We start from the raw sequence: 14,009 nt of genomic DNA, 5'->3' as shown, positions 1-14,009 counted from the left end.
AAAAAATCGAGCTTGATTTAAAGATAAGGCTATACTTTCCTATAAATTTGCAAAGAGTGGGAGAGATACAGAGATTGAGAGAGATATAGCGAAGAGAGGATATGATGACAGATAGATCGCCGGAAAGAATATGACCGTAACATTTGAGATTGCGTGTATATTTGACTGTTTTTCCTTTCCATTTTTATATTTTATATCTTAAATAATAGAGATTGTTGGATCAGATTTAATCTAAGGGCTGAGATTAAATGAGAGAGTCCACTGTGGACCTCTATATAAGATGACCCTTTATGGATGAAAAACCTATATATCTATACACTTACTTAACTCTTGAAATATGTGTAATTAATATAATGTATAAATCCCAAATTATATTGTTGTTTGAAAACTAGAAAAAAACATTACATTATCTATTTTTTAATATGTGTGAAATTTGCAAAGTGAACTATTAAAATGAGGGAGTACTATAGAAATATATATCAAATATATGTGTTTAGGTTTTGATATTACTTTTTGACACAATCTTTATAATTTATATTTTCTTATTTTTGTTTAAATATTTTTATAATAAATCTCTATTAAAACTACAAGTTTTCTAGTTTTTCAATTTTTTTAGTGTTACTAAATACTTCATTTGATTCATGTTCTTATGTTTATTTTTAAAATAAATTCGTTATAAAATATGTACCAAATTAAAATCTCGTAAAATGCATGCAATGTTATTGGACATTTTTTTATCGGAATCTACTGAACTAAACTACACAAACCAAAATTTTGTACTTTATTTCGTTTGGTTTGAATTTCATATTATAATAATTTACTAAAAACCTTTGAATTTTATGTTTATATTTTGGTTCAAGATTTCGCTAATTTTATAGTATTTGGTTTTGATTTGGATCATTTTTATAACATTAATTTTGGGTTTCGGTTTAAATTTTTTTAAAAATCATACTCGACCCTAGTCAGTTTGTTTGTTATATGTTATATGTTTTATTTTTTAATTTAATTTTTTTAATTTTTATTTTTATGGATTTCAAAAGCTATGAAAAATTAAAATAAAGTACAAACTATAAAACAATATAAGGTGCATATCGTCAAAATATTAAAACTATGGGTTGCATATCGTCATTATATAAATTTTAAAAAAAATCCGGCTTTACCCCTGACAGTAACGATTATTTTGGACAAAAAATATTAAAAGAGTGCAATATGAAATGAAATTTAAAGTTAAATGATGCATTCTATCAAAATTAAAAGTTTAAGATCAAACTGAAAAAACGAATATTTATAAGGGGTGCAAAGTGTAATTTACTCTAGAAACAATTAATATTTAATATATAATGTGATTATAACTGGAAAAACAGGGGATGTGATTAATTTTTATATTATAAAAATAATTAATTTTGAAATTTTTTAAATTACAAATAAATTAGAGAGACGTTTAAAAAAAGGGTACATAGGTAAATGGGACAGAATGAATATTTATTAATTTAGTAATGAGGTTGGAATATACTTGCACAAGATACCGGGGATTTTGAAGTAAATATCAGAGGCCCACAATAACACGTCTTCTCCGTTATGCTAACCTACGCCTCTCCTCTTATATTTCCCTCCACAATGCCACCACTTCTCAAACTCACCTCCTTCAAAACCCTAATTCACCCCCATTTTCACCGCCGCACCACGCCGGCGACGCCTCTATTCTCGCCGGCGATCACAATAACACCTAGCGCTGCTCTTTCGACGCACGATAAGGCAGTAAAGTTAGGGTTTTGTAGGTTAAAATCGTGTTGTAAAAGCGGAGAAGTTGATTCGAGTGGTGATATGAGTGCTTTTGAGGAGAATGATTGTTCGGTGACGTCGAATTTGCTTGTGAATGGTGCGGTGGAGGTTTCGAAGCAGGTTTCGAAGCATCAGTCGACGAAGCTGCTTACTTTGCCTACCGTTTTGACTATTGCTCGTGTGTTTGCTGTGCCGGTTTTAATTTGCAGTAAGTTTCCGGTTTTTGTTTGTTTTTCGTCTTTCGTTATTTCGTATAAATTATTGTTTTTGATGTTGTATGCTGATGTATGTTTTTGGTTCGAAATTAATTGAGCTTGATTGTAAGTAATGTAGGAATTTACTCGAGTTTTTATCGGTTTTAGAGACTGCGATAGGATATCGAAGGTGATTGATCATGTGGATTATCGATGATAAAAAGGGGAAAAATGAGAATGCAATTTTTATCATTAGAGCTGTGATGGTGTGTTATACCTTAATTGTTTGTGTTTATAGGTTTAATTGAAACTTTAAAATTGAAGACTTCAACTATGAGTGCACTCGATACTAATTAACATGATTGTTTTACGGTTTTAATTTGCAGTAAGTTTTCGGTTTTTGTTCAGTTTTTGTGTTTCGGAGTTTTGCGTGAATCGTTTGTTTTTTGTTCTGATTTATGTTTTTGATTCGAACTCGTCAGTGGAGTATTTAATTGAGCTTGATTGTTATTAATGTAGGAATTCACTCGAGTTTTTATCGGTTTTAGAGCCTATGAAAATGATATTGAAGGTAATTGATCATGTGGATTATCGATGATCTAAAGGGGGAAAATGCAATTTTTTATCGTTAGAGTTATGATGATGCGTTTTAACCTTAATTGGTAGTGTTTATAGGTTAAATTGAAACTTTAAAGTTGAAGAATTCAAGTATGAGTGCACTCAATACTAATTAACATGATTGTTTTACGGACAAATTGATCTAAAGGACTGCTAAAGAACTTCCTTGTGCTTTTTACGGTCAAGTGCCATTTTGATCAAGATAATATTTCAAACTTTTGTAGAACTTGTTCTCATTGTAATGGCTATGTATATTTGTTGGTGAATTTGGCGAGACTAACCCCTTTTATTTTCTTTAAATAGCCTTTTATATGAATAGTTGGTGGGGAACAACTGCTACTACATGTATCTTCATTGCAGCGGCAATCACAGATTGGCTTGATGGATACCTTGCTCGAAGGGTTTGTAAAGCCGCTACCTTCAAAAACTTATGATGTTGTTTTCCTATTACGTTTTTGATTGGAAATCTTAGTTACACCTGTTGTTCAGATGAAGCTAGGAAGCGCGTTTGGTGCATTCTTAGATCCTGTAGCTGATAAGGTATGTTTTCCTTTGTGTTAGAAGGTGCGACTTAGAACTTCTGGTACATGATTATAACTTGTATATACATTATAACTTTTATCAAAATTCTTTTTCAAATTAGCTTGTGTGCATGTGAAATTTCTCACAGTGTTTGTCGAATGCAGCTTATGGTTGCTGCTACTTTGGTCTTGTTGTGTACAAGACCACCAGAAGTTGCTATCTTTGGACAGTTTCCGTGGCTACTGACTGTACCTTCAATTGCAATAATTGGTAGGGAGGTGAGGATACATTAACATTCCTCATAGTCGTACCCAATGATTTATGTACCCAATGATTTATGTGAGTGTGTGTTTATTATATAAATCTCCATCTATACTGCATCATGATTATTTCTGCATAATAATGCAATACTATGAGGTCAGAATTTTTATTGGTCTTGTACTATCATGATAAAAAAAGGGCTGCAGTAAAAACCTCAGTTATTAAAGAAATGTAATCGGCAATTAAGTGGAGATATATTATTTAGTGATTGCACAAGTATAGTGTTGTGTAATTACTAATTACCAAAATCTCCTTAACTACCTTAAATTGAGAGTAGCATGATATGCAGTGATGTTCCAGTTTTATGTACCATGCATATTATTGTTTACTGAAGCTGTTAGTACTTATTATGTTAATATGGACAGTGTTAAAATCAGTGAGTATCTAAGGTGCGGTCTATAAGTTATCACACTGACCAAAGTTACCATTAGATTTTGTGACATTAGCTTGTTCACCATCTATAATACACTGGTAGGATTAGGATTTAGGATATAATGATTGCAGGATTGATTTTGATCATAAATTTATTAAAGTATAAATTATCGTAATATGATTTACTGTTAGCTTTTATGTAAAAATATTAAATTAAAACCGGAAACACTGTACCGATATGTAACTTGAAAAATATCAGTTGTAGTTAGTATAAGGTATGTAGTTATTTGGTCACCTAGTTATATAATTTCTTCAAAAAACATGAAGGGAAGTTGTTGCTCTGTCTTTGGATGTATTAAATTAACCGAGAATGTATCTAATTGTATTTAAGGTACAATTATAGTTATAATTTTGTGAGTTTGTACATATTTTTAGAGATCAATACATAATGGCTTAATTGGTAACTTAGAAGCTGAGTATATCCTGAAGTTCCTAGGTTACTTTTGTAGTTTTGTATGAAGAAAAATGTAAATAAAAGGTTAATCTAGAATGAAACATCACATACACATGAATTATGCTAGAGACTAAATTGATTTGACACAATTTTAGGGGATATATCTATGTAATTGATTATGGAATCAACACTCAGAGCAATGGAACATAAATGTTTAATTTAGGAAGATAGAAACGACTCGATTGCAATCTTACAGACACTTGATTACAAGGAACCCAATCACATTCGAGAGGTGGTACTCTCCAACTACACAACCCACAATTCAGTACACCTGCCTTTCACTTCTTACTTTTCCCTAATATTGGTTTCTCCTGGAAATGACTCTTCTGCCCCTTATTCTGTAATTACCATTTTGACCTTCCAGATGTCTTATAATATTACTTGGCCCCCTTGTTCCCTCTCCTGGCATATGTTAACAGCACTGGCCCACTCTTCTTTTCATTCATAGCATTACCCGGCGCCCAAACTGCAACCTTGTCCTCAAGGTGAAAATGAGGAAAACGTAGATTCAGAGCATCGAAGTCCTCCCAAGTTGCCTCCCATACTGGCAAATCTACCCATTTAATAAGCACTTCCACATTCGAATGATCACCATTACTCAGGCTACGAACTTCCAACAATTTTTCAGGCTCTGCTTCGAGCACCAATTCCGCAGTCAGCTGGGTCGGAATAGTAGGTAGTACTTGGGCATGTCCGACTGCCTTCTTTAGCTGTGAAATGTGAAAAACGTTGTGAATTTTGGTTGTGGGTGGCAACTGCAGCCTGTAGGCCACCTTACCCACGCGACTGATGATGGGGAAAGGCCCATAGAATCTCGGTGAGAGCTTCTCATTGCTGCGGAAGGCCAGAGATTTCTGTCTGTAGGGCTGTAATCGCAGATACACATGCTCCCCTGGTAGAAATTCAACTTCACGTCGATGGGCATCCTCATAAGCTTTCATGCGTTGCTGGGAACTGATCATATTGGCCTTTAAATCATCCAGAACTGCATCCCGCTCTAGCAATTGTTCTTCTAAAGAGGCTACCGCGGTGTCTCCCTTGGTAAAACGAACGAGTGGAGGGGGGGCTCGTCCATAAACAATTTCAAACGGAGAATGCTTTGTAGATGCATGAATAGATGTGTTATACCAATATTCGGCCCACTGTAACCATTTAGCCCAATTACGAGGCTTCCCTTGAATGAAACAACGGAGGTATCCTTCCAAGGTTTTGTTCACCACCTCGGTTTGGCCATCCGTTTGAGGGTGGTACGCCGTGCTGCGATGTAGAGCAACCCCCTGAACCCGAAAAATCTCACGCCAAAATAAACTCATAAAGATACGGTCCCTATCGGAGATAATAGTAGAAGGGTACCCATGCAATCGAACTATCTCCTTTACGAAAACCTGGGCCAAACTTGGTGCTGAGAAAGGGTGTGTTAAACCCACAAAGTGGGCATACTTAGATAATCGATCTACAACGACCAAAATGGTGTCGATCCCCTGCGATTTCGGAAGTCCTTCCACGAAATCCAGAGAGATATCTTCCCAGATACGAGTAGGCACAGGCAGGGGCTGTAATAAACCAGCTGGCAACAATGTAGACTGCTTCTGTTGTTGACAAGTATAGCACTCTCGAACATATTTGGTAACTGCCTTGCGCATCCCCACCCAATACCATTCCTTTTCCAATCTTTGATATGTCTTAAATTCTCCCGAGTGTCCCCCAATTGGAGAATCATGATATTCTTGCAATAGTGTTTGGACGAGCTTCGAGTTTGGTCGTATCACTATTCTGTTTTTATACTGCACTATGCCCTGAATCAGTTCATACCCGTCTGGACAAGTTTTCCCCTTTGTCAAGTCATACTTTAGCTTCTGAATTAAGTTGTCCCCTTGCAACTCTTTTTCAATCTCCTGCCACCGCACTCCCCCACCAGTAATCATATTGTTGAGCCCCACTCCCTCGTTTGATAAACGTGACAAAGCATCTGCTGCCTTGTTCGTGACCTTGACTTGTACACAATCTGGAAATGGTAACCCATTAGCTTACTTAACCAACGCTGGTAGTCCATCCCCACCTCCCTTTGTTCCATTAAAAATTTCAGACTTTGTTGGTCCGTGCGGATAACAAAAGTATGACCCAAGAGATAGTGGCGCCATTTTTGCACTGCCAAAACTATAGCCATCAATTCCTTTTCATAAATTGATTTCATACGTGCTCGTTGCCCCCAAAACCTTGCTAAAGTAGGCAATAGGGTGCTCGTTTTGCAGCAAAACAGCCCCTAACCCGTAGCCCGAAGCATCCGTCTCCAACATAAAGGGGTGTGAAAAATCAGGCATTTGTAACACCGGGGTTGATATTAAGGCCTGCTTGAGCAGCTCAAAAGCTACGGTTGCTTCCCCATTCCACCCAAAGTTGTCCTTCTTTAACTGCTCCGTGAGAGGTGAAGCAATGTGGGCATAATTTTTGATGAATTTCCTGTAATAGCCCGTGAGGCCAAGAAAACCACGAAGTTCCTTAATATTCTGAGGAATTGGCCAATCCAGCACGGATTGTACCTTGGACGGGTCCACAACCACTCCTTGTTTTGAGATTAAATGCCCAAGGTAAGCTACTTCCTTCTTGCCAAACTCACACTTTTTTCGATTCGCATAAAGTTGTTGCTGCCTTAGTGTATCCAGGACTGTTTGCACGTGTATAAGATGTTCTTTCACATTCGTGCTATACACAAGTATGTCGTCAAAGAAAACCAACACAAACTTGCGAAGATAGGGGTGGAATACCTCATTCATAATAGCTTGAAATGTTGCGGGAGCGTTGGTGAGACCGAATGGCATTACCAAGAATTCGTAATGCCCTTCGTGAGTCCGAAAAGCAGTTTTTGGCACATCCTCGCTTCTAACTCGCACTTGATGATACCCCGACTTCAGATCCAATTTAGTGAATACCGATGCCCCATGAAGCTCGTCCAAAAGCTCGTCTATAACGGGTATTGGAAATTTATTTTGAACGGTGGCCTTGTTTAATGCGCGGTAATCCACACAAAATCGCCAAGAGCCATCCTTCTTTTTGACAAGGAGCACCGGGCTAGAGAAAGGTCTACGAGACAGTTGTATTATGCCCGCGGTCAACATATCATGGATTAATTTCTCTATCTCGTCCTTCTGCACTTGCGGGTAGCGGTATGGCCTAACATTAATTGGATCCGTACCTGCCTTCAACACTATATCATGGTCGTGACTCCTTGCTGGTGGTAAACCCTGTGGAAGATCAAACACATCTTTGTAACTCCTGATCAGGGGTGACAAAAACCCCGGCACGTCAGCCTCACCCTTTTCGCTGCTACTGTTGCCCCCCCTCAGTGCCCATATAATTAAACTCCACCAAGAAATCCTGTTTTTCTTTCCTTAATGTTTTAAGCATGGCCTTCAAGGTGATCCCCGATCGACCCAATCAGGAATCCCCTGCGAGTGTCACCGTGTCGTTACCCAGTTTGAATTTAATCCTTTGTGATTTCCAATTGGTTGTCATCATTCCCAACTTTTCCAACCACTGCACACCAAGTATTAAATCAGAGTTGCCAAGAGCTATAGGCAGGAAATCTTCCACAATCGTAATGTTTTGCAACTTAAATACCACAGATTTGCACTCACCGTTACTTTGGACCGTCTCCCCCGTCCCCAATGATACCCCAAACTGTTTCGAAGGGTTGTAGTTCACTGCCAATTCTTCCACTGTCTTTAAAGAGATGAAATTATGTGTTGCCCCCGGGTCGATCATGACTACGACTGATCTGCCATTCACCTCACCCCGAAGCTTGAACGTTTTTGGGCTCGTAATCCCCACAACTGAGTTCAGTGATATCTCCGGGTGTATTCCCTCGTCAATTCCCAGTTCTTCGTCCCCCCAGACTCGACCGTCCCAGTTTCTTCATCACACGACCCTTCTTCTTGAGTCAAGAGAACAGTGAGTTCTTTCCTCTGACACTTGTGCCCAATATTCCACTTTCCATCACACCGAAAACAAAGACCCTTTGCTCATTTTTCTTGTAATTCTTTTTCACTCAGTCTACGCAGCTCCCCCATAGGTTTGGCTATTGGTATAGGGCTGCTGCCTGTAGAGACTCCCGACTGAGCATAGCTGTTATAGGACTTGGGTGAGGGGGCTAAACTAATGACATTTGATCGTGACGAGAACACAGATTGGCCCGAGAAACTGTTGGGCTTGAAACTGGTAGTAATTCCAACCCTACCCTCTCCCTTTGTTTTACCAAACTTGAGCTTATCTTCTACCATATGGGCCAACTCCATGGCGTGATCTACAGTGATCTACAGTAAGAGGGCCCAATAGTCTAACTTCGGCCTTAATATCCTCTCTCAACCCATTCAGAAACTGACCCAAGGATAATTCTTCTGAAACGTTATCTAGAGGGGCCAATAATTCAATAAACTTCAAGCGATAGTCAGTGACTGTACCTTCTTGACGATGAGCCAACCATTGCTCTTGCAGGGTACCCGTGGATTGAGATCGAAATTGTCTCCGCAGCAAGGTCTTCACCTGTTCCCAATGCTCAATGGGTCGTCGGCGATGTTCCCATTGAAGAAACCATACTAGAGCTTGTCCCTCCAGTGCCACCACTGTGGCTTCAACCTTCTCCTCTTCATTCAGCCCATAAAATTTAAAGAACCGTTCCGCCCTCAAGGTCCACCCATCTGGGTTGGTTCCATCGAAGAGTGGCATGTCTAATTTCTTATGTCTCCATGAATTTCGCCCTAAAAACCCGGGTCCGCCACCCGAACCCGACCCGGCTCCTCCACCCGAACCCAACCCGAATCCTGCTCCAAAACCCGGCCCAGTTCCTGCTCCAAATCCCGATCCATTTTCACCAAACCCATCTCCACCAGCTCCGTTTGTTGCCCCTCTTCGCCCACCGTTTAAACTCCCTTCACCAAACCCCAATCCACCATCGTTGAGATCAGTTTGATTACTGTATTGCTTAGACTTGCCATTTTGGAGGGCTGTAAGAGACGATCTGATGTCCGATTGAAACTGCAGCTGGTCATTGATGAGATAAGTGCCTCTTGGGTATCTTGGGTATCTCTCGATCTGGTGATTCTTCCCTCTAATCGGGCTACTGTTGCTGCCATCTTATCATCCATCTGCTTAGAAACCTCATCGAAACTGGAGACAAATCGATTTACCAGATTTTGTTGCATGGCGGCGGCAACTTCAACCGCGATGGTTTCGCGAATCGAGTTCTGGGTTGCCTCTAGCTGCTCCTCTAACTTCTCCAATCGATCCTTATCTGTAGAATTATCTGTAGAAGGGGCCATAGATCTGTTGGCTCTGATACCACTTTGCTAGAGACTAAATTGATTTGACACACTTTTAGGGGGATATATCTATGTAATTGATTATGGAATCAACACTCAGAGCAATGGAACATAAATGTTTAATTTAGGAAGATAGAAACGACTCGATTGCAATCTTACAGACACTTGATTACAAGGAACCCAACCACATTCGAGAGGTGGTACTCTCCAACTACACAACCCACAATTCAGTACAATTTAGTACACCTGCCTTTCACTTCTTACTTTGCCCTAATATTGGTTTCTCCTGGAAATGACTCTTCTGCCCCTTCTTCTGTAATTACCCTTTTGACCTTCCGGATGTCTTATAATATTACTTGGCCCCCTTGGTCCCCCTCCTGGCATATGTTAACAGCACTGGCCCACTCTTTTTTTCATTCGTAGCAAATTAGCAAACTTACTTGATAACAATATCGCAGGACTTCATAGTCTAAAAGTGTTATGGACATCCTACGCACAATCAAGTTAGTGTAGATTCCATACATTAAATGATACCGAATAAACGATTTTATTGTAAGAACACCATAAGTTCAAGGTTTTTGGGGCAAGTGCATACAACTGGTAGTAGTCATTCTCTCACTTCTTTTGGCATGTGGCTTGTATTTTAGGAAGTCATTTGTTACCTAAAGTTATTTGTTGCCTTGCAAGTATTTTTTTTATTATAAAATTATTATCCATTTGAACTATATCACAATTCACAAGTCAGTTATGGCCCGTTTGGAAAACTGGATTTCATTTGAAATTCTGGATTTGATCAAATAAGTTGTTTGGTAATTTGGATTTGGATTTCATTTGAAATCCTAGACAATTAAATATTAGTATAAACATGAGAATTTGAAATGACAACTCAAATCCTGTCATTTGAAATCCCTCATTTGAAATGAAATGGAAGTTTCCAAACGCATTCTTAAGTTGTTTGGTATTTTGTAACTCAAAAATTTCAAAAACTAAACACCCCCTTATGAGTTTGGTTTGGTGTTTATTAGTATATATTATATAATTTGAAATTTATGATATCTATATACTTTATTACCTTTTAATTCCTTATAATGGATAATATATATTAAATTTAAAATACATAAAAATAAATTCAGTATTATATATATTATAGTTTGCAGTAGTATAAAATCATCGTCGCCACCTCCGCCACGGTCACCATCACGGTCACCATCATCATCATCATGGTCATCATGGTCATGGACCTACTATTCAAAAATAAATGTAATTCAAATTAAGTATGCTATCGAGGTTTCAATGAAATTTAAAATTATAAAATAATAATATTTATTTTTACTTATTACTGATAATTCACTTATTCTCTACTATAATATTCTATATTATAGTAGAGAATAAGAAAATGATTTGTTTCCTTTATTAGGAAGATTTTACTTGGTGGTCAAGTTTTAGGAGTTTATATAAACAATTGTTATCTGATTTATTATATAGATTTGATTGATTATTATTGAATTGAGACTGTTCTTTCTCTTGTTATGGGTTGTGATCCTAGCAAACTTCTCTTATGTGGTTGAGAAACCCTAAGGGTAGTGACTCTTCTTCGGTTGGATCGCCTTAGGTGTGGGTTTTCTGCGGTTAATCCACAAATATCTATCATTTTTACCCGTTTTAATACCTGTCTTGCATCAAGACGTTGATAGCTGTCCTGCATCAAGACGTTGATAGCAACTCCCTCACCCATCACGTCAGGGAAATCCGGTTTTATACAAGAATATCCCTGAAAAACAAATTTAATTATAACATGCAAAAACCTAATATCAAAAAATTAAATAAGTTTAGAGTTTACGTGAACTAAATTACAAGAACAAAAATTCAACTGTTTAGTTAAATTCACAAAATTCACCCAGCTAGAGATTAAGTTACTCATGTCTAGTTGTCCAGATTTTGATTGTTCGATACGATACTGAAGATAGCACAAAGATTTAGGTAAGGTAGCATCATTCAAAATATTCTCTATGTTATAGAATAATTTTTCTTGCAAGTGAATTGTGATGGAATTTGGGAACAAGAGAACAAAAGTCTAGCTTGTGTATAGGTGAAGTTTGGAATAAGGGAACTGGCATTCTAGACCGTGAACTTTCCTTGTTATGTGTTCATATACTTATTTAAACTGAATAAAGATGCTTATAGAAGGTGGTGTAAAAGTTTGGCACTCAAGTTGTGTATATGTTGTCTTTAATCTTACTCGATATGTTCTAACATTCCTTTGTGTTTTTTTTAGTCAAGATTTTTTTTTCTTTGATATTTTGATTTGCGAGTAGTAATTTATAAATTAATTGCAGATCACCATGTCTGCAGTTAGAGAATGGGCAGCTTCTCAAAATAGTAACCTTTCGGAGGTATTCTTTTTAAAATGTGAATTGTTCTTTTTTTGGGTATGTTCTGTCTTTGCCTAAAATAAAACAAGGACAAATTTTGAAGGCCGTAGCTGTTAATAATTTGGGAAAATGGAAAACAGCAGCACAGATGATAGCATTAACCATTTTACTGGTAACTAGAGACAGCAGGTTAAATCCCATCTTCTGCTGAATAATGTACATTTTTAAATAAATTCATTTATTGCATTTAATTTGTCTAATCTTCTAACCACTTATGCCAACTCTTGCAGTTTCACGGGAACAGGAACAGGGGTTCTTATTAATTTTGGCGTTGCTTTGCTTTATATCTCAGCATGGCTAGCTGTATGGTCCCTAGTCGTCTACATGAAGAAAATATGGAAAGTTTTGCTTATGTAGATACTTGGTCTTGGGCTCTAACTGATTTTTAAAGGTTAAAACATCAACAACCACCTGAATTTGGTTAAAAATAATTCAGACATTTCAAACAGGATCTCTTTATACCGGTGGATGAAATGGCCTTTTTTCTGGTTTAAGTTTCTCTACCTTAAATTCCTCAAAATATCACAGAAGCCCTTGCTCTCATGGCCTAGCTCCTTTGTATACTGGATTTGGGTGCTGAAGGCTATTGTAGCAGAATCTCTTTGAACTTACATCCCTATTGTTTAGTTTGGCTCATCCATAATTACATTACATAGCAGTAAATTATGGGATAAATTGCTTGATCCAGGTTGTTTCCAAATGGAGGTTTTAATTTTATCTTTTGCATTTGGCATTGTACTACAGAAGCTCCACATATTATATAGGTGGCATTTATGTTTAGATCGGTAATTACCATTTGTCTAAAATTGATTTGGATTTTATTGGACTTGTTTATCGGACCACATGCTCTTGCTTGCCTCTCGTTTGGAAATACTTGTGTTTATGTTACTATTGGTAAGAATAATACCAATGACATTAAATATGTATGAATTTAATTTTTGAATTCTTTCAAGACTTACCTATGCAGTTTATCAAGTACGTCCCATTTTAGGGATAGTCTCCTGAATACTGGCCTGCACACACACACACACAACACTTATGTGTGAGTATCTAATAAAATACAGTAGTCTTCTTACATAAATATGGAAGACCACTTAAAATATTTTTCCAAAACCATATCATTTTATTTGACACTGCATTATTTACCTTGCACGCACATACTCACTTATATAACCTTCTTGTTAATTTGTTTCAAATTCATAGTCCTTTAATTAATAATTTAACTCATATCGATTCTTAAATGTGTTGTGAAAAAAAGGCTTTTAAGTAATAATTTAACCTCATATTGATACTTGAATGTTGAATGTGTTGCGAAAAAAAAACGAATAACATGACAAAACTTGGGGAGCAACTGAGCAAGCCAACAAGCCACTAAGCAACTTTAATGCAAACCAAAAACAATCAACAAGGTTGTATTATTGTATACCTTCTCCGCCATCATTTAAAGAAAGATTTTTTTTAGCAAACCAACCATTGTTCATACCGAACAACAATCATCACTAACAACTTTCCAAGCACTACATGACACCGATGAAGAACAATAATTTGTCACATCACCTAACAAAAATACAAACTACAGTTGCTCTCATTTCAGCAGTGTGTACGAGGAATTTAAGGTAGGTACTAGTGCTTTGTTTAAAAATGTAAAGTAAAAGCTGCATTTTGAATAGATCGTTTTCATGAATCTTTCGGTACGAGGAATCTAATGTAGTACTAGTAGAATACTCCTACGAGAGCCTAGCAAAAGTTGCAATGACTTCATGACGCTGCCATCGACCTTTTAATTATAATCACTCCACAAAGTGTCAACGGTGATCCGGCAGCCGTGATATTCAAAAAAAACTTAAGGAAAAAGTTAGACTGTGTTATCACTTTTTTTTGACAGAGACCGTGTTTATCACTTGAATGTGTAATGAACTTTGTAACTTCTGTATTTTTA

General features: G+C 37.2%; 1 protein-coding gene across 1 annotated transcript; it reads left to right on the top strand.

Annotated features, from left to right (window-relative positions):
- The first annotated feature begins 1,511 nt into the window (after positions 1-1,511).
- On the top strand, positions 1,512-13,016 carry LOC141693568 (CDP-diacylglycerol--glycerol-3-phosphate 3-phosphatidyltransferase 2-like). Its single transcript, XM_074498708.1, has 7 exons — positions 1,512-1,990; positions 2,898-2,995; positions 3,084-3,134; positions 3,281-3,394; positions 11,975-12,031; positions 12,114-12,199; positions 12,301-13,016. Exons 1-7 carry the CDS (start codon positions 1,579-1,581, stop codon positions 12,425-12,427), a joined length of 945 nt encoding a protein of 314 aa, XP_074354809.1. The 5' UTR covers positions 1,512-1,578; the 3' UTR covers positions 12,428-13,016.
- The last annotated feature ends 993 nt before the right edge of the window (positions 13,017-14,009 follow it).

This window comes from Apium graveolens, chromosome 10 (assembly GCF_009905375.1).
Source record: "Apium graveolens cultivar Ventura chromosome 10, ASM990537v1, whole genome shotgun sequence".
In the NCBI taxonomy this organism is placed as follows: domain Eukaryota; kingdom Viridiplantae; phylum Streptophyta; class Magnoliopsida; order Apiales; family Apiaceae; genus Apium; species Apium graveolens.
Note: the sequence above shows the minus strand (reverse complement) of the source record. Positions and strands in the feature narration are given on the sequence as shown.